General features: G+C 38.3%; 1 protein-coding gene across 7 annotated transcripts in view; it reads right to left on the bottom strand.

Annotated features, from left to right (window-relative positions):
* Positions 1 to 24694, bottom strand: part of bach2b (BTB and CNC homology 1, basic leucine zipper transcription factor 2b) — a 100516-nt gene that overhangs the window by 16153 nt on the left and 59669 nt on the right. For 6 of the 7 annotated variants that reach the window (XM_069196357.1, XM_015354928.2, XM_015354919.2 and 3 more), the window contains one exon: positions 8898 to 9152. In XM_069196357.1, the coding sequence (XP_069052458.1) occupies positions 8898 to 9152 (255 nt within the window). Of the gene's footprint in view, positions 1 to 8897; positions 9153 to 24246; positions 24341 to 24694 lie in introns of those variants that run through there. The other variant, XM_006626154.3, reaches the window with a different exon arrangement.

Here is a 24694-nt window from a genome sequence, read left to right as displayed (position 1 = left end):
ATTTTGTTCTTTAGGTAAACGCATTTGAATGATTCGGTTTTATTTCCAGTATTCAACACTGAATTGCAGGGAAGCATGCACTCAAATACAAAATCAGGTCACTCTGCTCCTTACAGTAATGTACTTCCAAGGCCACAAGTCTGGCAGACAGGATCGAGGGTGCCTTACATAATAATTTAACACACTGTCTTCGGCCGAGGAAACTCCCTTACAACATCCTTGCCAGACTACAGCTACTGTAATTCAGGGGCATAATGACAAGTGCCTGCCAAGTCCACTGTAGCTGCCTGACTAATCTACAGTATATCTGATCCTCATCCTCCAAGATCCCCCAGCTAAAGTTGTCCTGCCTGTCCCCTTTGGCAGACAAAAACACAAAAACAGCGAGTGTCTTTCTACTAAACGAGGTCTGTGTGTAATTGTATGGTTGCAAAGCGCACGTTATTTGTTTGGGAAACAGGGACCCCTGATGGTGGGTGTATCACAGTGCATTACCTCTGGAGAACTGTATCATGCACTCCAAGCATTGTCTCCCTGTGTCCCACAGACAAGTCCCTACCCACAGCTGGGCAGGAAGCCAGCTGTACGAGCATAGTGACAGGGACTTCTTTTTTATATGAAATTGAAATAAAAACGTAAAGCAATATAAATGTAGATCAAGAACACCCTGGTTCATAATGCTATAAAACGTGCTAACATCTATCAGTTCACAAGCGCAATAACAATAGCTGGTGCACTGTCATTGGAGGTGAAAGTCATTTTGCTTAAACAAGGCTTTGAGTTCTCCTGTGCTGAGAATGTTACTAATAAATAGAAGAGCTTGGGGAAAAGTGCTGAGCGCACGCTGGATCTATTTTCAGCTTGCATCAGCAGCTGCTGCCCGTGGGATCACGTCTTTATGTGTATCCTACACCATATGCGATTACTCTAGTGTTACAACCAGCAAGCTAATGAAGGATCGCGGCACAGGGAGAGAAACACAATCTTTACTGGAAAGGAATACGAAATGAAAGAAATAACACTGGAAAGTACAAAATAACCCACAATTTCTAGTCATTAGAGCAGAGACTTTGACATATGAAGTGTTTCAGCTGTTAATAGCACTTATTGTACAGAGTGGAGACAAAGAGACAAATTAATCAAACTGACAGATCTGGGACATTTTATGCTAATGCAAGCTTGTGGGCTTGAGATTGCATTGCTCTCTGTCTGCCAAACTGATATCATTACAGCACAGGAAACTGTATGCATATAATACTTTACAGATCTTCATATTTTACACACCATTTTCAGGAATGCTGCCAAGCTCCCTACAAATAAGCACATAATGTTACCCTCTCCCAAGAAATCCTCTACTCTTACAATGGCCTTTGCTTCTGTAACAGAAGCAGCTAATTTATGTAAATGTGCTTCAGCATATTCTTACATGTCATGCATTCTAATGACACAGGCCACGACAATCATGCTATTTCTTCTGCAGAAAAAAAGCATCTGTGCCTTTCTAGAGTTGATTAAATGCACTGTAAAACTGATTTTTGCTGACTAACACGAATCTTCATTTTTAAATACACTCATCCATGTGGCCCCACATCAGAGTAATGTAAACTCGTTAGTGGACAAGGTTATATTTCTTTTCTGCCCTTTTCATTTTTAAATTGACCTTTTGGAAAATAAATAAAACCCACAACATCAGTATAAATACAGGTTGTCAATAAATATAAGCTATTTTCATTCAAGGCCAGCGTATCTGACATTTTATCTAGAAGATCTCCACAAGTGACCTAACAGGCACACTGGGAATCATAAAAGCAACATACAGAACTTACTTACATACTTTTCACTTTCTGGATACCTACCACATTATACATTAACCATTCCCTTACTTCCTTCCAAACACATTTTGCTCAATGTACTAGTATGCCTGAAAAGCCCTGTGTATGTACTATAGACTCTGTAGACAGCTTTAATTAGCAAGGCTGCCTCACCTTTAGAATAGTTTTGAACAGTGCAATTTCCTGCTGAGGGAATAATGAGTGCACAAAAACTCTTGTCAATTCCATTACATATTATGAATACTGTAAGTAATTCCTTTTCAGGGACAAAACATTAAATTCAGCAATGCTTGACACACACACAAACACAGTATAATACTGTACAGTATATGTAATTGTACGTGCACATACTGTACAGCCATTGATCTTAACAAATCCAAAAAGCAGCTTTTGTGATAATATCTTTGTTTTATTTCAACACAATCACACATCTTAATGTACAGAATGTATTTACCTACCTAAATATTAGACAAGACATACTGTCCAGTATTAACACAAAATATTAAAGACACAATTATAAGAGACCTCTTATAATTGGGACCTCTCAGCAAACAACAGTTGAGGCAGCTCTGAATTGTTGCTTCATGTTTTCGTTGGTTTAGCTACCAAACACTGCCAATAAACACTACAGCCTGTCTGAATTGGCACATTAGCCACATCTGTTGTTACTTTCAGCAACAGACCAGAAGCATGGTGTGATGTCACTGCTTGAGGTTTTGGTAGTGGTTCAGTTGTTTCTTGAAACCTTAGCTGAGCCTCCAGTTCACTGTCTGTCAACCCAATGACGCATGAACAGAGGCTGTTCACCAGCAGCCGATGATGATGATATTACTATTATAAATTAATAATAATAATAGTAACAGTTCTCAGTGGGGAGGAGAACAAGAGTGATGCAGCCAATTGAGGGATGGGGATTATTAGGAGGCCATGATTGGTAAAGGCCAGGGGGAAATTTGGCCAGGACACTGGGGTAAAATCCCTACTCTTTTCAATTTTCCATCTCATCAGAAGGACAGTGTCTCTTTACAGTATAGTGTCCCCCTCACTATACTGGGGCAATAAAACTCACATTGGCTGCAGGGTGAGCGCCCCCTGCTGGCCCCACTAACACCTTTTCCAGCAGCAACCTTAGTTTTTCCCAGGAGGTCTCCCATCCAGGTACTGACCAGGCTCACACCTGCTGAGCTTCAGTGGGCTGCCAGTTGGGAGTTGCAGGGTGATATGGCTGCTGGCAATCGTCTGTCCTCTATCCCGCTCATCAGTCCCCAAGAGTCAGGGCTTTTCCCACTACATGGGGCTCGACGGCCAAGTCCTTGGAATGCAGTTGTCTAATATTTTGGTAAGGCGCATTCCTTTGTGAAACAATATCTGCATTTAACAAGATTGTGGCACACTTTTATTTTTAAAAAAGTGGGTATCTTTATACTTCTCCTCACCTGGTCGCTGAGCATCTTACAGTAAAGGTGTTATGATCTGAAGAGGAGCTGCACATTAAAAATGCACACCCCAGCAGGTCACTTTGCAGAAGACATGCTGAAGCGCTAGGGTTTCTCTGAGATGCTCAACGTGATCTAATTAGCTGCTCATGAGAACACAGACAAAGGTCCCAATGAGGTCTGGCTCAGCATGAAGAACAATTTGCGACCTTTTGCGTGAGAATTACAGCCAAGATGCATGTCTGCAGTAAATATAGCGGAACCAGGTCCTCACTCATTACCAAACTCCCAGAGTGGGTATATGGAGACTGCACTGCTGGGTGATGCCATCTGTCTACCAAGATCTACAAGTGTTATGCAATCTGCTTGATGGGCATTAAATTCACTTAATATTTGGGTACTTATTCCCAAGTTGACCAGTATTGGTTATATTTATGGCTTCAAGCTATCTGTGATTTTCCAGCAATACATGTCCATTTAAACAGTAATTGCAATATCTACATCCTAATTAAGAGAAATCACTTGCATGTTGGTACTTCCTAAAAACTGTGAAAACCATTCAATGCTACTGTTTTGTTTTTCCAACGAGTATACATTTATGCAGGTAATTTATGCTGAAATAATATGTCTCAGCAAATCTCATGCAAAAACACATGTGAGGTGAAAATAGCTGAGTGCAATGACATACAACCAGATATTGAATATTAGGTGACTGGAGGAGTGAAATATGAGATTCCGGGGAACAGTGATCAACACCACCTGTCAACAGTGTTCCAGATACAAACAAGGTGAAACAATCAACTGTTTAATTAGGGCACAAATGTACAAGCTACTAAGCTTGTTCCAGAATGAAATAAGTATTGTTATTTTAGCTATAGTACAGTACGGATAAAGGTGCTTTATGCTCTCACCAATCAACAAAGAAACCTTCTAGCCCTAGTTCTTAATATTTTGGATACATTCTTTACAAGGAGAGAAAAATACAACTTGCCAAGTAAAAACTACTCCTAAAGAAGTATTTCGAATGACTCATTCAAGAGGCAGGATGTAAGGTTGTTTGTTTTTTTTTTACCTGGAAGAGGTAGTGAGAGCGAGCTCACTAAAACAGAAGTTTTCATCTTTATTCCAGAAAACCCAGCAGATGCATCAATATTGCACAGTCAGTTAACTCTGCATGCTGCACCCTTTAATACCATTCAAGGAGTGCAGTCAACACTTCAAATAGATGCTGAAGCAATGCTCACAAATGCTCTAGTTCACAGTTACAGTATACGATAAAGCACTCATTAGCAAAGCCTGCAAATACACAGAGCTCCCAGCACAAGTAGGTCAATCATATTTTAAAATGCTCTGTCAGGGAAAAAATCTTGTTTCACCATACCTGAAAGAAAGGTTTTCCTCTTTTCACATTTTGGCACCCCAACTATTTTCAGATTGCTATATTTACGTTCTGAAAGTGCAATAATGATCTACCTTTCTTCATAACCTAATTAAGATGTTTTCTGGGAAAATGTTTTAAACCTCCTTTTTGTGATGTTTTTGTTTTAAATATGACTTTCCACAAGGTATATAAGCAAGAGGAGTATTGCGACTGAATAAAACCAATCTTTTTACCTTATAAATGAAATAACCTTATAGAACTATGGCACTCTAGTGCAAAACAGTTATCTGAAGGGCAATATTGAAAACTCTAAGTCAACTGTACTGTAGCATTACAATGATATACAAAAAGGTCAAAAACAATTCTTTAAGACCTCTCCTTATTCTTTCCTTTTGAGTAGGAGAAAGTCAAGGAAAAGGAGATAAATCCTGTCTATTAGAACTCTCAAAATCATTCTCTACTGCAGTTTGCTTGCCAGCTCATATTCTTATTCAAAGAAAAAACCCAAACAAGACACAAACACTCCTTTCACCAGTCAACAATTACGTATGAAAACAGCAGAAAGGGTCACTTCAGTCACAACGATGCCTAGATTACCAGGCTCCCATTGGAGTGGATAAGTCAGGAATAGATGATGTCACTGTATGTAGCCCCGGAGGCTGATCAATGAATGAATTGTCTGTCTCGCATTTCAACTGGGGACAGTTACACATGCAGTAGTTGCAGCTCCTGTGTTCTAAAGCCAAAAGAAAAAGAAAAACGTACTGTAGGTTGTAAAAAAAGAAGTGAGCAGCTCTCTTTGATCCTTGTTACCCTGTCTTATAAAAAAGGTGACGGTGTTGTACAGCACACTGCACACTGACCAGTCTGCCCTAGTGTAACCAGGCATGCCCACACTGAACAACACTGCTGCACTTTAATGAGGTCCTCGAAGCATATGACCTACTGCCTCATCAAACTGACAGGAGGTCAGATCTACCCATCTGGGACTTGCTTTCCATTAAAGGCACTTCAGTCTCAAGGAGGATGTCCATAGCAACAGCACACCTGCCACAATCCTAGCTACATCAGGTTATTTATGCTGCTTTGAAGATATGACTAAAAAGGAGAAAGTGACAGGGCACCTAACAAACGTGAGCAATGATATCATTAAATTATATTCCCCCTTGCTGTGAGATGACACTTCTTGCCTGCACAAGAATAATTTAATCACAGCACCAGTATAGTAAATACTGTGTTCTGCTAAACTGCCACAAATAGTGCACTCTAGTTTTGATCTGGAAATGTTAGTTAAGCATTAGACCTGGCTGAATGTAACATTTATTCTGAGCCCTTTATTCAGCATTTCTCACCATTCATTAGCACACAGAAGACACATTTTTAACCTCCTATTAATGTGTCAGATATCTCCCTTTTCCACACACAGCAGACACTGAAGCAAATGCTTTCACAAGTTAAGAATAACCGCTTAAGAAGGGAGATTACAATACTCTCAGACTCACAATAGGTAGATTTTTTTTTAATGATGATATATCCAAAACAGACTCACATTTGTGTGTAATGAAGAATACCTACAACTTGTGCATCATTTTAAAACAAAAACTAAAAACTCCATGCATCTCATGATGCAGCCTGGCTATATGTCCCTTTTGCAGTGCCTTGCAAAACTACCTTTTCCCTTCCAATGTCCCCTTTTGTTGAATTACAATTGAAATTTACTAAAGTGTATATTTTTAATTGAAATTGGAATGCTAAAACATAACATTTTTATGAATGAAAGAAGCTAAATATCAGCAAAAATGGAAAAAGTAAATAGAAAAACTAAAATATTTAAATTGCATATTCACCCTGCTGAGTCAATACTTAATAGAACACCTTTGACAGGAACTAGAATTGCAAAATTATGGGCAAGTCTCTGCCAAATCTGCACACCAGCATGGTGCACTGTGCAAATTGCACCTATTCTATTTTTACAAACTTGCTAAAACTCTGTAAAGTCATATGGGATCTGCGCCCATGGCTGGAAGGTTGCCGGTTCATATCCCGCGGCTGGCAGAGGAATCCTACTCTGTTGGGCCCCTGAGCAAGGCCCTTAACCCCAACTGCTCCAGGGGTGCCGTATAAATGGCTTACCCTGCGCTCTGACCCCAAGCTTCTCTCCCTGTCTGTGTGTGTCATGCAGAGCAAGCTGGGGTACGCGAAAAGACAAATTCCTAATACAAGAAATTGTACATGGCCAATTAAGTGATCTGATCTGATCTGTACGGGGACTGTTGATGGGCAACAAATTCCAAGTCTTGCCATTGATTTTCAGATTCAAGTCAGCATTTTGACTGGGCCGCTTAAAACACAACTACTTTGCTTTTGTTAAGCCGTTCCAGTGTAGCTTTGGCCATGTGCTATGGGCAATTATGCTGCTGAAATGCAAATTCCCAGCATTCTTTTAGATCATTAGCAGACTAAAACAGATTTTCCTCCATCCATTTTCACCTCAGTCTTGACAAGTTTCCCAGTCCCTGTTGATGAGAAGCAGCCCCATAACATAATGCTGCCACCACCGTGCTTGACAGTAGGGATGGTGTTAACGGTGTTGTGTTGGGTTTTCATTTGAATATATATACAGCAGCAGAGTGCGAATATACATCTTAAACAGACATTACTGCTAAACACTACTTTAGGTCTTTAGGTGAAAACACTTTGTTATTAGGTACAAAAGTACTGAAAAGCAAACAAATCCACAGCAAATAGAATTAATGACACCAGAACTAAAATTCTATGTTGTGGTTCTAAATTGTTTTAAGTTATAAATGCAATATCTTTTCCCCATTTTATGAACCAAAATATAACCTCAGAATTCAATCTCAGCTTATCCTCTTGCAGGCCACGTACTGTACTGTAAGTGTTGAGACCAGTGATGGTGACTTGCTCAGATTCTTTTTAAATTAAACACTGATGGTTCAGTGCCACTGGGCAGTCTGACTTCAACTGCAGAAAGCTGAATCTCTGTCGGAGAGTTGAAGAGACGAAGATCTTCCATTCATTGGAGCTCCTCTCAACAATTCCAAACTGTCCGCAGTGTGCAGCTGAGACGTGGAATACTATCCTTGTGCACACAATGGCTTTAGTCATACTTTTATGGCTGTGTTCCACCAAACACTTACATCATACAATTTACCTGTTCTGTTTCTCCAAGACAAATCTTATGTCACTTTCAAACTGCCATGGGATCATAAATCACATTTCTTGCAAGAACACAAAAGGACTATGTCTGATGAGCAGTGCAGAAAATAAAAGGTTTTCTTGTGAAAGAGATGGCATGAAATAAGTGCTACTCAGCTTTATTGCAGAAGGTGTTAATTGGTGATTGTAACACTGCCAGCTGTACTGTTATTGCCAGTGAGATTCACCTATTATATTTCATCGACAAGTTTCACCTCTTTGCTATTATCTTATCATAAATTAAATGCTTGATTAAATTATCCTTTTAAACAGAGGAAGTCAGGTGCCAGCTATGAATTATGATGCTTCAGTCTTTTGTTGTAATAAAGTGATTAAATATTTGAGCAATGCCTTGTGTAAATACAGAATTAAACACTTTTTAATCAGTGCTTTTTAATCAAAGCCTCTTCTATCTGAATACAAAGAGGCAGAAAGACTATTCAAATATTTCAAGCAGAATTAGCGACACTTTCTGAGGTATAGTAGATGCCTATTTGTCTGAGATTGTGGAGTGTGGCAAAATGTACACAAATCTAACTTTGATAGCCAAAATAACTGCCACACTATTTAGAAAAAACAAATGTCCAAGTCAGTGTAACAATTCTCTGAGTTTTGTGAATAAGATGCCTTTTGTGATTTTTTATTTTACTAATGTTTTATGAAGATCACATCAATGGATTCTGCAGTGTAAACCTCACAGTGTGTCACACTAAAAACAAAATATTATACATTATACATAAGTTCGGCTCATATCCCAATAAACCTGTTTATCCTAACCAACGACATACAGTAGGAAAGCAGGTGGGGCTGTTGAAATCACATTCATTTGCCCAATTTCTTGCTACCTAGTGTCTCATTTGGCCTAACATGCATCCGTGTCCGGTGTAAATGACTGGAGGACACACTGCAGGAAAAAAAAACTGAACGCAGAAAGAGAACAGTTTTACAACAATGGCAACACAGCAAAAGGGGACGGGGACGGGGCATCTCAGGAGGTGGTAACCCTGTAACTTTGCTCACGGGACATACCTCCTCAGGCAAGCTGATAACCAGCTCATATTCGGTCTGTCCCACCAGGACCTGCAAGAAGTACTCGCTGCAGGCTGCCAGGACAGCTCGGTGAGCCCGGAATTCCTTCCCCTCCACTACGATGGTCACATCACAGAGGATGTCCTGCTTCCGCTGGTCATTGAGGCACAGGAGGATATTGGTACAATGAACTGTCGACTCATACACATACATGGGGGATTCAGGCTTCTCATTCACGGACATTCCGCTCACACCCTGAAACAGAAAGAAAACAAAACAGAGGAGATCGCGTTACAGCAGGGCTGACATCACTCCCCCTCTCACCCCGCGGAGCTTCTCCCATTCCAGCCAGCAGCGTGGACGAAGATTCAACAGCTCAACCCCGACGTGCTTTTGCGGCTCGCTCCCCGCCAGAGTAGCCCCTGAAAAAGGCACAGACAGAGGTGCCCTTTCGCTGCAACGACACCCTGATCAGTCCAGTGGGCTGAAGGGATCTAAACAAAAAAACAACTGCGCACGACCCCTTCATTGGAAGACTCTTGAGCCAGGAGCACATCATGCACATACTGTACAGTAACATGCAAGCCAGAAAAAACAAGACAAAGAAAAGGCAGAGAGGAATTAAAACATGGGGACAACACGGTTTCTTTTTAAACCGACTGGACTGAGCGTGTTTATGAAACACGAGGACTGTACATGCATCATGCTTTCACATGGAAAAAAAAAAGTTCTGCTTTTGGCAATCTTAACTTTCGACAAATACTTTCCACCCACATGGTTGCATAAATTTGTTCCACATCTAGAAGCGTCAGATGTCAGTTCAACATGTAATTCAAATTTCAATGCCCTGTTTCTTTCCGTAAATTTACATGCAGTGCATAGAATTTGAACGGCTAGTTCTCCATTTCGTTTCTGACACTCACCACCACTAATTTAGCATCATTTAGGCCGCTACATGTTAATTGTGTAATTGATTTTTTTAGCATTCCGATGTTACTTAATTAAAAAGGGAGAAGTAACAATATTTTCTGTTCATTAGATATATGACATGTGAATTAGTGAGCATTAGTTTTATTCACATAAGAAAATGACTGCGCTACTGTAGCTCTGCTCTTATTTGGCTCCTCTTCGGTGTCTTCTTCAGACCATGGCACTCCACATCTTATCTCATTCTCATTTTAATATATAAACATACCTCTTGCTGCCATTTTCAAATACCCCACTTAAGCAAAGCGTCCCACCTACGCAAGGTGAAGTAATTCTTGACTCTTCTACCTCGGGTTAATCCCGGCTTTGTAGAAGTGCAATACGATATCACGGTAGTAAAAAAGAAAAAGAAAAAAGGACGTCTCTTGACTACCCAAGAGTGTTCTTTCTTATGTTAATCGAAGTGACTTGATTTTTCTAAGGCTGATATATTCTCACAGAGCCCAGGCTGTTGGTCCCCGATCGTAACCGCGCGCATCCTAGGCGAAAAGGAATATTTACAGCTGTCATCAAAACGCAAAACACTTAAATTGCATCAACAAAGGGTTATTGTGTATTCTTTTTTCCACACGTTACTGCCCTTCAAAAAATGGAGGAGCCTTGAATTTGACATCTTTTTAGACAGAGTTTCTTTTTTCTTTTTAACTCGAGGATAACACCACAGATACAGAATGGAGAATCATTCTGAAGAGCAAGGAAGAAAAGGCAATCTGCAGAAAATACGGATTTATATGAAATGCATTAGCCTACTCAATAGAAGGTGCAATAGAGCACATTGTGGCATTGTGGTATCATGTGTCACCAGCGTCTGGTACCATTCCAAAGAGGACATGAAATAAACAACTTGTCAGTCTGGGGAGTGGTTGTTCCCCTTGAAACTTTCATATTCACAGGGGGTCCTCCCCTCCCTTGTTTTCCCCACAAAGGAACTACAAAATATTTAAACTTCCACATTTGCATAATTCACCATAGAAACCGATAACTGCTGCCACGTACAACCATGTCCTGAGACATTGCCAGCTCCCGTGTGTTGCAGCCATTTCTCATTGCAGTATCAAACACAGCCACACGCACTCTGTCTAGTCTGTCTCAGCCCTGCCTCTACAGTATATGACTGCAAACTGTATGGCTGGACCGGGTGGCTAGGGTAACCATATGATATCTTAACCATCACTCCTTTTTTGGCTTTCCTGTCAAGCCCTTCTCATTATCTTCATGTTCAAACTTAATGTTAAATGTTTAGCATCTTAAAGTGTTAAGGTTAAAGAATTTGTGAGATTTCCTGTTGTTCCTCATTCTGAATGTAGAAATGTATGTTTAGCTTTTACACTAATGCTTCTATGTACAGTTGTGTTTCACTAAGGTGTCCAGGTGTCACAACTATGACAGTCCATATATGTACTGTATAGGTATACCTACGAAATTCCTCTCTTTTTCAATTGAGTGCTGTAAATACCAGCTGGAAGAGATACAGTATGCTCCTACACAGAAACCTAGCATGCTCCACCTAATCTCAGATCTTCTTTGTTCTCAGAAGAAATATTTGTCAAAGCCTGGGCAGAATTTCACGGTGGTTGTCAAGGAAGCTTGTTTCATTACTGCTAAATGTTATTTTTTGGTTTGGATGGGTAATGACCTGTCTTCCAAGAACAATACTTCCAGATGTGAATGCAAGGTTCAAAACAATTAAAACATGACAATCTTCCGCTAGCGTTTCCTTGCCTGTGCTTCGCCACGGAACAGCTGAATTTCAATCACAATGAAGGAGAAAAAGAGTATCTGGTCCCGTTATTTTTTAATTAGAATTGCAGAGGATGGAAAGGGAATCACACTGCAGGCATTTTAACTTGTTATACGTTAAAAAAAATGCGATGCAGCTAACAGGCTTTCAGAATAAAACTCCTACACAGATCAAAAGCCTGGGATCTCAGGGCATTTCTGACATCCATCTACACTACAGATCTCTGGCTTCAGGGTCTCCCACTGCTTCCCCTAAGCAGTGATAGATCCGAAGGTTTAGGATTAGTATTAATCTGTTCTGCTGAATGAAGAAGGAAAAGCTGCCTCCCTTATGGTGTCAATATTTACTTGTCCTGAAGGCTTGGATCCTCACCAGCGCCCTGAGTTAATACCTCCAGCCTGAATACATTATTTAAAAATCAGGGCATAAAAATATGATGGAAAACACAGTGCTTAAAGGGGAATGTGGTAATTATAAAGTTTCCCTCAATCCACATTTCATTTTAACGATCTGCATGTCCCTGTAAAATCTACCTATAGTTAAATGGCTTATTCCAAACCGGAACTTAACTTTAGCAGCATGGAAAACCTCAATCAAAGAATCCCCAAAACCAACCGACTGGAATCAGTTCAGAGTAAACAATGTATCTTTCACAAAATATTTCACGCATCACGGAAATCAGTAGGAAATACAGTATACAGCACAACTCAAAGCACTGCCATATGGTCATGACAGTTTCTTCAATGTTTACATTGAAAAAAAAGGCAAACAGGTTAAACTTTTCTTGTAGTATTTTTAGGAGGACAAAGTGGTTATTGTTGTATCCAGTGTATTGCAAAATTATTCAGACCCTTCCTATAGTGTCCCATTTTGCGAAAATACAAAATATTGCATTTTAAAAAAATGAATATATAAAAAACTGAAAGCTCAATCTTAACACACTTTTAAGGGTAAGAAAAGTGACAACTAATTTCAGCAAAACTAAAAAAGAAAAAATCAAAATATGTTGATCGCACAAGTATTTGGACCCCTGAACTCAATAAATCACTCAACACAACAGGTGGAAGCACCACTGGCAACAAAAATTGAATTAAACATGAGGCTCATGCAGGTAATTTTCTGCACCTATTTTACTTTAGGTTTGTCACAGCAAAGGGTTTGGACACTTATGCAATCAGGACTTTTTGATTATTCTATCATATTAATTATCTATTCACTTCTTTTTGTTTTTTGCTTTGAATGCATGAAGTAGGCCTTGTATGTAACAAATATTCACTGCCACTTTAATGTGCAATGACTAAACTTCAAATAAAACACACGAAAACCACGCAAGGTTATGAATACTTACACAAGGCACTGAATGCAAATCACATTTTTGCTTTCACATGCTGATATAGCAGTGTGCAGTACCTCATTTCTTTCTAGGGTACCCAACTTTCACTATGTAACAAACATTTTTCCAGCTCTAGCTGTAGTTTTCTGAAGAAAAAGAACATGAAAAGGGAGAGAGAGAACTGACTGACATGGAACTTCTTCTTCAATAATATAATTGAATCATTTTTTTTCCAGAGCTGTGTCAGTCTGTCACATAAACTCTCAAAAAATGTTTGATTTTTTCCCTCAAAGCTGCTAATGGGGATCAACGTATATTTCTGAACATGGAGAACTGAACTGCAGTGGCAAAAGTTGAGTGCACAATGTAACTACAGCTACATCTGGACTTTGTGCCTTAATGTCAAGCAACAACAGGACAGTATTCTTTTTTTACAAAGCACTTATTTCCAGTTCTGCAAACACAAAGCATGTTTTCCTTGTGTGTATTAATATAAAACATAAAACAACAAACAAATACAGTATATGTAGTTCAGGTGGGCAGCTGCGTCAGCATGCATAGGCTGCAAAGGAACAAGTAATAGGTTTATTCCATGCTGAAAAAATGAAGGAAGAGAACACAATGTTTCGGCTGTGGAGCCTTCTTCAGGTGTGAGAAGAAGGCTCCACAGCCAAAACGTTGTGTTTTCTTCCTTCTCTTTTCAGCATGAAATAAACTTACTACTTGTTCCTTTACAGTAAATATGTAGTTGTGTATTTAACAAAGACACAGCAATGATATTTTTTTTTATGTACAGAAGGCCATATTTATATTTAAATAATATAATATTAATATTTATAACAATGGTGATACAAAAGTCTTATTGTCAGAATTTTACAGATTCACTCTCAGGCTTGCTTATGCAAAGTGAAATCGTCCAAAGCAACAAAAAGCAATTAATGAACTGTTTCATTTGCAGTATTGCTTCATCTCTGCATGACGTTTGAGGCAGATGAAGACAGACAGAGTCATGAGCCCCAGTCAAACCCTGACTGCTAGGACTTTTAACAACTTCAGGCCACCACAGATACTGTAAATACTGACACCCTGCACACTAAAGTTAAAATAACTTGTGTTATGAAAAGTAAGCATAGATTAACATAATCTAGATTAACATAATGTTCGTTAGCGTAACATTAGTCAATAACATTTATTTAAATACCCATATTCAGCCTCACCACTAAGATCTGAAAATAAAAAAAAATCAATCCACAGTATTCATGAATTAAGAGTACATCTTTTTTCTTGTCCACAGTAGCAACTGCATGATGAATGGCAAAAATACTTTTCCAACATGTAGTAAAAGCTCTCCTTTAACCTTTCTGACATAAAAACTGGTTCAGTGGCTCATTAACTACAGCACACAAGCTCCTTGGGGAATTAATAATAGGTTCTATGACTAATCCCCTTGTTCCACATCCCCACTAATAAAATGTACTTTAGACTGCAAAGAAATTTAATTACACGGTTCATACATACAAGGCAATCAAAACTGTTCAAAGTAATATTAATACTAAATAATCTCTAACATGTTGCCACTGTCTCACAAAATGCTTTTACTCAAACAATTAAACTCGAGATCCCTTTTTTAAACCTGATAATCACTCACACGCACATTTGTAAGATATAAATTCCTGTCACTGTCTGTGGAACAGGCCACATAATCAATCTCTAAACAGAAAGGTTCAATTGTTGTGTATTAGCTTTTTTTCTAAAATTCTTAGTGAATCGATTATAGATAGAACTAAAGGGGCTGTGTGGTAGTTAAAAATAAGTGAAGATCATGTGTACCAATTCATATCCAGTTCCTGTTGGTATGACATGCGGATCGATGATAACAGCAGCGCTATGAGAAATGGTAGTTGAAATAATGAAACACCTTAGTTCCTGAAGTCCACTGTTGTGATTAATGTACTGAAATGAAAGACTGTGTAGAGCACAGAATAGACAGCTCATTGGACAGAGCAGGGAGAAGGCTAATAACAACAGACTAGAGGTTTGATCTAAATGCTAGCAAGCAATAGGTCAACAACTACTGTACACAGGTAGACCCTCAAGTATTTCCACTCCGTATTCTCAGGATTTTACAGCAGGGAAATCAGCCATAAGCCAAGGATCAGAAACATGATTGTACAGAAATGGCACAGATAAGGCCTAAGGCCACAGAAAATAGGGTACATAACAACAGAAACACATGCTGTGGAGTTGTTAGTCCAATTATACATTGTCTGCTTTCTTTGACAATCTGGACATGACAGTAACAAGGTAAGTTACCGTCATGGCTTGTACGATTCAGTGCAGGGGTGATATTGTGAAAGGTGACATGATCACAAGCAAATATCTTCGCATTTTGGACAAAGTGGTGCTGCCAGCATAGAAAGGATTTTACAGTCTCGTTCATTTCTCAATACAAAGAAGCAACACTTAAACAAATTAAAACAATATGCCACCAAGCTTGTAGCGTGACTGGGGATTTCCAAAAACATTTACTCTCTTACTTAACTTAGTCCTAAGAATCAGTCTTATCCTTCAGTGCGATGAATATTGCTGGTAATGGTTTACTTACACTAGCTGTTACAATCTTACAATGACATTACAATTACAATCAGTCATGGATTATAAACTACTCACTGGGAAGTGGAAATGAGACTATAGATTTGAACTCAGACTTGGTGCTAGCAAAGTACAAAACTACAAAATATTTGTTTTGTAAGTTCAGCTGCTTGTACGAAAAACAGCTTTTCTTAAACGCTAAAATAATGTCTTCACACAACCTCCTCTGAACAGCTGATGTTGAAACATCTGTACTTCTAGTTGCATGGAGCTCAGCTTGTACTTTTGGAAGCAGTTAGTCGCCGGTTTCGCAGACTTGTGACTCTAAAGAACGTATTCCCTGATTCTGAGGTCACCTTTGGCCTGCCTGAACTTTTTCAGTCCTCAGTTTCTTCATATCATTTGATAGTCTTGGCCACAACAGTTACTGTCTAAAAGATTGACCTTCATTTCTTAAAGTAATTATAGACTGTCTTTTTTCCTTGCTTAACTGAGCAAATTTTGCCACGTTCATTCAGGAATTACAAACTTTTGCTCATGCTCCCTATATTTATAGTAATCGTGAACCCTCACCTGTTTACCAATAACTGGTGAGAGAAGGTAAATGAGGTTAACTGTGAGAACATCTAACAAAGACAATTTTAAATTTCTTTGAGTGTTCTAACACCATGTTATACACATTTCTGACTTTTAACTAACCTAGACTTCAGACTGAAATCCACTTGCTTTGGGTGTTCATTTTATTGAAAATGAAAAATTAACATTTTCAATGCAGTTCACTTAAGATTATAAGTACACTTATCACGTAATTAAATATTAAGTGTTTGTAGACAAGTTTATAAAGTTTAAAGCACAGATAATCATGAAAAACCTGGTTTCGAGGACATGTACTCAAACTTTTGACTTGAACTGTGTCATAACCCAACAATTTTGGTAATGCAAAATGTGCCCAGAAAGAACAGAGCCAAAGAGGAATGTAAGAAATTAATTAATTCAAATGATTTCACCTTCATTAATGATTGATTAAGCCAGGAAGTTTCAAAAAAAGAAATAATAATGAAATATTCAGCAGTTCCTTTACGAACTTCTGTCTGTCCTACAAAACCTACTATGATTACAATAAAATAATGTATTGCCCTGCTGTTTCTATGAGATACATAAACTTCCCCTAAAACAACATAGCTAATGCCGAGTTAAGTACATGTACGTGATTATAGTCAAAGCAGAACATTTTCCTTTAAACAGCGTTTAGCTTGTGTTTCTTTGCATGTTCATTTTAGCCATTTACATTGTCAGTATCATGTCAGACATGATAGGATGCCAGAGTTTGTGAGAAATCAGAACCAGACAAGGAATAGTATGACAAATATCAAGAAATCATTTAATAAAATAAGAAATATCAAATGGAACAAAGGTTTGGAACTCTTAGGTGATAAATATGCCTCTAAAAAGTATTCTTTTGTAGTTCCTCTATACAAACACTGCATATTATTGTACTCTGTGGAAAAAAGCTGGGTTTCAGCTTAGGCAATCGTACCATGCACTTTTTCCATATATCAACCTGTTTAATAGGAACTATTTAGCTGGAATCAGTCCTGCAAATTCAGAATATTTTTATGTATTTAAACTTCTTGTGTAGAATTAGTTTTGCCCGATGACCAGTCACAAACCTGGGAAGGATGAGAAAGCTATATTAACGAAGGAGGCCTAACATGTATCTTCAGCAAAAGGTTTGAAATAGTGAGATATTACCATTAAGAAATTAAAGATATAGTGGGATTAAGGTTAAAGGCTGGAGTTTGCAGCCAGGATTAAGGTTAGGTGAAGAGCCTGAAACCCTTACTTTGCTCTCAAATGTACCCAGGTACAACACAGTGCTGTTGACACACTTGTGAGACTGAGACATTTCCTGACATTGAGTCTGGGAGAAGCGATGCAGCCACACTGTTGAAGCTGGCCTCCTTCAAGAAACAAATGGGATTCCTGGATCTATCACGTACTAGGAATAAAGCACGTTAGACAGCCCAGATGGTCTCCCATAATTTGTTACCTTTCTTATGTTTTTGATTATAGGCTTTAGTTAACACAAGGTGTATAAAGCATCTTCACCAGTCCCTTATACATTTTTATAGTACTGTATACTGTATATTGTGACATATAAAACAGTTATATGATAATATACTTTGATTCAGTGGAATACTTCACCAAAACCAGGTGAAGTAATCCACTTAAAATGAGACTTTTAATTGTTAAAAAATACCAATTTTCATACAGTATAATGTTATTCACTAATGGAGTTTTATTCTATGCCATCTTAAAAAAAAACACAAAAGCTATTACAGACTGCCTACAGGAATTCTATTAATAAAGATCAGCAAAGGTTTCTCAGTTTTTTCTACCAAAACTTTAAATTGATCTTTTTTAAGTACTGAAATATAATTTAATTTAGAGTTCTTCAAAAGTGCATTTGTAGCACAATACTTATTTCCCTCAGCGTCCTTGCAGCTTTTTGTGGAACCATAAACCTCTGTGCACTGCACAATACCAATTCAATTCCCACAACCAGTTTCCTACTACAATGCATTCCTCGACAACTACACTTTCGAAACAGCACAAACAACTTAAGTAATGAATGTGAACATGAAAGCTGAGCAGTATTTTACCCTTTCAACCTCTGTTCCCTTTTCTGCGTTACAAAAATTGTGTATGTCTTATTAAATCCCGATAAATTATACATTAAATGTCAAATATACCCTGTTTGCATTACCTAACTTTTGATTTTCATCTACAAACATTCTTCGACTTTCAGGACTGTTGTTAAATTCAGTGTCATTGGTGTCTTACTCTCACTTTATTACCCTACATGTTAATTATGTCTCTGTTATTGACAGCCAGACAGTGAGTATAGCTTTTACAGTTTGGAGTTAAGCTGCAAAATGTAACTGTGCTTTGAGAGAAAAGAAGCTGCTGAAATCACTTTTAGTTTTAGAAGAAAAAAATTACCAGGCAAACTTGAGAAACTATGATTATCCCGGCAAGCCACAGGTTTAAGGTGGGTTACACCCAAGACAGGACGTTAATCCATCACAGGGCACACACAGGCACAAACACATAACAGGGCCAGTTTACCCAGTAGCCAGTTAACCTACCAGTATGTTTCTGAAAGGTGGGGAGGAAGCTGGAGCACCCAGAGGAAACACACACAAACACAGGGAGAACATACAAACTGCACACAGGAATTGAGCCCAGGGCCCCTCTGCTACAAGGCAGCAATGTTAACCACTGCGCCACTGTGTTGTCCTGATCTCCCTTTTTTTACTAAATAAAATGTTATAATGATTGTCAGCACATCCAGTCTTTTCTGATCCGTGCTACCATGTTTTGAATAAGAAATAACACAGAAAGAAAGAATCACATGTATAGTACGAGGTGGTACACGTCTAGTGACATACAGTACAGTATTATATTCTGTAGTCAAATGTGTTTTTTTCCACTAAATTAGTGGCTGCTTTGAGAAAATGGGCTTGCAAAATTGTACCCAGCGTCTGAGTTATGGAGAAACAAGAAAATATATTTTAAACCCTATTACTTTATTTTAATTTTACTCTAATTAAACCAAGAGTGTTCCAGTTTTTGTAGTGAAACCTCCTTATAACCAGTGGTTTAAAGTCATCCACCCCTAATGAAATCTTCATACATGAAGATATTTGTAGGGGAGTATTTGAACATTCATAGGATCAACAGAAGCAAAGCCTGTGATTCTGTGAATATGCTTCCTTTTTTTACTAAATTATAATCTTCAGTTTTTTACATTTGGAAAAAAAGTGTTGCAATGAAACAGGCATGTAGCCTAGCAACACTGACACACATAAGGGTTTTTATTCTTTGATACAAATACAAAGCAAGGATTAAAAATAATTTTGTCAGTTCTTTTATAATTATCGGGTTCATTCGCAATTGCTTTGGCAAACTGAGAGATTAAAAACTGACCCCTCGGTGTAGCTCAGCATCAAGACTACTATAAGGCTGAAATAATAGGAACTGAGTACTGCTTAGCTACAAGGTTGCTACAGTGCTGTCATTGCATGTTTGTGTTGAAGTGTATGTGAATCTGCAAGGAAGGCAATCTTGCTGTTTTTAAAATCTGCAGTCACTACTGCCATGACAGCTCTGGCACAGCACTTAAACTGTAGGGATTATCAGCAAACTGTAAATAATTTATTAGGGACTGTAAGAACCGAGAATCCATTTTCTGTTGGAGTGGATGCAGTATGATTCATTAAAATATTTCATATTTAAAGCTTTTCACAAGAAACATGAACAGGCTGCTCCACCAAATGCTGAGTCCTTTTCTGATGGTGGCAAATGCACTCCACTGCATTTTATGACACAGAATAAAGCTTGAGATATTTTTATATGCTTTTCAGAATCTTCTCAACAACAACAAAAATTCTTCCCCTTCCTAAATAAATCTGATCTGAATTGAACTGAGTTTCAGACAACAGCACACAACAGATCCAAACAACCACCAGCAACCTTAGTTTTTCCCAGGAGGTCTCCCATCCAGGTACTGACCAGGCTCACACCTGCTGAGCCTCAGTGGGTCACCAGATGTGAACTGCAGGGTGTTGTGGCTGCTGGCTATGATAATAAAGTTATGCAAATAATGAAGTTTGGTAATGACGAGCTCTACTGGAATGAAATCCGAACGATCCCAAATTATTCTAAGATATAAACTGTGAAGGTGTATGGAACATCATCTGAAACCAAATCCACCCTCACAGCCAAGCTATCAGGGAGGATGCGCTGTAGTAATTCAGTCAGTTAATCCTTCCTCCTAAGACACGAAGAGCTGCCTGAAGAGCTGGCAGAACTCACTGTCTCATCCCACTTGCTAGTGTCTAGTTGTAACAGCTGAAGAGAAGAATGAGCATTCTGGTGTGCCTTACTACTGGTAACACTCACACATCAAGGGTATGATGAGAGAAAGCCTACAATCGCACAGACCTATCTTTTCTCTCCGTGCTCACGTACAGTCATGCTAAATGCATGAGAGTGATAGACCAGGTACACTGAAATCACATGGAGAAAAAATAAATTCCACAACCATGATTAATACCACAAGCATAGCAAAGACAGGTATCTGTAAAAGATATTCTGTGTATTATTGCAGACGGAGCATTTACTTCTGTAAAATGTGTTGAAATAATCCCATGAATTTACATACAAAAGCAATGTAACGACGGGTCTTCTGGGGTAACCCGAAAATAAAATGCTATCTTACATTCCCCACAATAGATATGCAGCCAATGACGGTAACAAAATAAAAATAAAATCATCCTCACTCAACGGAAGATTTTGTGATTGGAGGGAATTGATGACCCCACAGTTCTGAAGCTGTTCTGTGATCAGCATGCGCTTATAAAATATACAATTGAAACATTTTTTTCTAAAAAAAAAAGTAAAAAAACAAAACAGCCGAGTGCAGAGGATTTAAGAAAACATTCAGTCGCTGCACAAGTGCCACCTTTCATGTCAAGGAACACAGAAAAAACATCTAGACTTTCACGATAACAGTTGTATCTCAATCACATGTAGAGGTATTTAACACCTCAATTTGATAAGCCACATTTGCTGTGAAGCAATGCATTAAAAGCTTCTTGCCAAGACAGAAATAAATGACAGAAACCGGCATATAAGCCCGGGCAAAACAATTGGCAGATCACCAGTTCTAGCATTTTCTTCAGTTTAAATATTCATGCTTCAGTTTCTCCTTGCCACGTGCGACACATTTATAATTGAAAATGCACGGGATGAAACATGGCTTTGCAAAGCCGAGATTTCAAAGCCTGCAGCCACTTGTAATATCTGGAGTTTGGTGCTGACAGTCTTTATTCTCATTCAGATGCAATTCCTCCAGGTCTGGCTGAGTGATGTAATTTACCAGAAAGAGAAACTCCCATGATGCCTGCAGTAGCACTCTGTGGCAGCATCATTTATACACCACACTTTAATGGCATGACACTGAGGCCCTGACTTTCATCGCTCATTCGCACTGGAATGGGAAATTTCACCTTCTATTCTGCCCCTGTGCTTTATGCTTGTACACATCTGCTCTGCTCTCCAGCTAATGGTCTTGCTTTACACTAAAGAGATTATCTTTACACGGGGAGGGAAAGGATGTTTTCATTGTTTGACAAGAAGGGTTAAATAAATCTGTGTGGTAATTGCTTCCGGAGAAAGAGAGTGATATGAAGAAATCAGTACCAATCCCTGCATATCTATGCAAGATGGATCAATGATATGCTTGACACAACATTCATAATGTCAAGTAGCTATATAGTCTTAAAATAAATGTGAAAATCTTTTGAAAAAATACAGCTGTTGAATTGTATTATATGATTGAGTGTTCTTGCAAAACAACACTAAGAAAGTAATTACTTAGATGTATTGCTCAATTAAAACAAAGGATGGCTACAATTAGTATGCAGTTGCAAACAAGGACAGCAGCCCTGTCAGTGTACACGAAGACAATCAGCACATACAGACCCTTTTAAACCCAGTTCTCGGAAATAAGCTTTCTCATATGATGCTTGGGGTCCCCTGACTTCTTTTTATCATGATTGATTTTTCAATGGGTTGCATCTTAACAAACAAAGAGCACAACAATAGTTATGCTACATAAAGGAATCACATTTATCGTAGTCGCTTTTGTGGATCTTTAAAATCAAACTCCTTAATCATCTCATTTCAAACTTCCAAACGTTCCTTGAAATGTACGTACTAATTTGTTTATGTTATTTAATTTGACCTGCTTGACCAAAATGTTTATTGCAAAACACTGCACAACATCAAAAACAAGACATAATTACAAAATTCCTAGCTTAATTCTGCTTCACATGATCATATATGTTTCATTTAAGGCTTAATTTATTCATCATTACAATGTTAAAACCAAGCTATTTTTCACTAAATGTTCCACAAATCATTTCTTCCTGGAATTCAAAATCTTATCTTTTAGTCATTCAGTTTGCCACCTACTCTAGCTTAAAATTCCTTACAGAAGTACTGATATATACTTCCATATCAGTAATGACAGTTGATTTAAGGGTCTTCAATTCAGGCAATTAACTGCTGCCTCACAACCCACAGCAATAAGATTTAATCTTTAGTATGTAAATCAGTGCTTGTAACACACACCATTTGCCATTAGAAAAACAGAGGTTATCAAAACAGTACAGGAATATAAGCATGGTTACAAATGAGAGGCCATTTGACCTATGTACTGTACAGTAGCTCTAGGTTGTTCTGGAAATAAACCAGGGTATGGGCTTCAACAATATAACTGGGTAACTTGTTGCATTCTCCCACCACCCTTTGGGTAAAGAAATGCCTTCTGTTCTTGGCTTTACAAGGACCTGTTATAATGTGAAAACACCCCCCCATGCAATGTTTATATCATGAGGGCTCAAAAGCAACAACAAGCACTTGAGCTAAAATGTCTATACTTTAGTTGATTATTTAATACTAATATATATTATATTATATCATAAAAACAAGATTCCACATTTTCTGGGCTTTCTAACATTGCTCATAATTCAGAGCTGACCCCAATAATGGAATAAATCACTACAAAAAAATATAATGTGGGAAGTGGCCAACACAATTTAACAAAATACAATAACCGAATCCTATGACCAACAGTCTTCCCAGGTCTATCCGCCCTCTGTAAATCTTTGCTCTATTTATTCACTTCCAGCTTCTGCATCTGCAGTTTTGCAACACAGATGTGTCTAAAGATAATGCATTCCCAGTACAGGGTTATATCAGCATCACACCTAAAAGCACTATTGCCGGTAGGATAACAATACATTAAAAATGACATTTTGTTGTTTGATTAAAGCTACATTGTGACGAGCTTGTAAATTTACGCATGCTCAACATTTTCACACAAAAATGTCCTTCCTTCCTCGCTAAACATAAGAAAGGTGTTTGAACAACCAATAGATGAGAAAATGCAAATATATTCAATAGTAGATTCTCCTAAGAAGGATTTCTGCGCCTGGAAAATTCATTGGTGATAAATCTACATCACACTGTAACAAAAGATTGATGATCCTTGGCTAATTACTCCTTTGGTACTGTCCGGATTAGGTCTTTGTCCTAAATGATCTTACGAGTTTCATGTCAAAGGTAAGGCTAAGTAGTGTGTCAGAATCATATCTATATAAGATTAAACAGAACAGATTAAGATATATACATACACAAAAATCAGATATGATAGAAGACCGCATGAAATATATCCTCACTCAGTTAAGAACAGTAACACTTTCAAAATGATGCTGAAATACCGTGAAAGTTTAACTTGAATGGCGGCTAATACTTAAGTATTTAGAGCTCATCACTCTTTCAGTATTGATTGCGAAGGGTTTGAAAAGAGACCTGACCACCTGTGTGATTGTGCTGGTTATATCAAGGCTGTTTCGAAGCCGCAGAAACTGTTCAACATTATGCAAGACAAAACCGCGGAGCCACTATATTGCATCCTTAAAATACAAGAGAGGCAAAAATTCTTAAAATGCAAGAGAGATAAAACAGAGAAACGCTACAGTACTTTACACCACTTCCTTCCAAACACGTGAGCGATGCAGTTCATGCCAGGAATTGCCTTACAATACAGACAAACACGATATTACCTTAGAACAACGACTGTGCAAACCCCTTATTTTTTTTACTGCCGTTTTCATCCAGTTAAGTTCCATGGTCATTACATTCCTGTGACTGTAGTCAAACAACGTTTGCATTCCTAAAAAAAATGCCAACAAGACAACATGACACAATGCAAAGCTCAAAACCAGGGTTGCGTGTTCATGTTGCACTGTGTAAAAGACATTGTGCCAGAGTATTTTCGGCCCAGGATTATTAAATGCAGCTCAGATGAATCATTACTTCCCACAGTGCATGTCAGAAACCAAAGTGAGTCATAACGGGTTCTAATATGGTAACACAGACATGTGACAGAAATACTGAGATATTTATAACACAAAAATATTATAAAGGCAACATTTTATAAAGCACAAGCCTCATTCATTGCGCATCTTACATCAAAAATGAACTGATCTGTGTGATGATGATTGCTAGTGT

Source organism: Lepisosteus oculatus, chromosome 2 (genome assembly GCF_040954835.1).
Source record: "Lepisosteus oculatus isolate fLepOcu1 chromosome 2, fLepOcu1.hap2, whole genome shotgun sequence".
Classification (NCBI taxonomy): domain Eukaryota; kingdom Metazoa; phylum Chordata; class Actinopteri; order Semionotiformes; family Lepisosteidae; genus Lepisosteus; species Lepisosteus oculatus.
The sequence above is the reverse complement of the archived record's forward strand: the minus strand, read 5'-3'. Positions and strand labels throughout refer to the sequence as shown.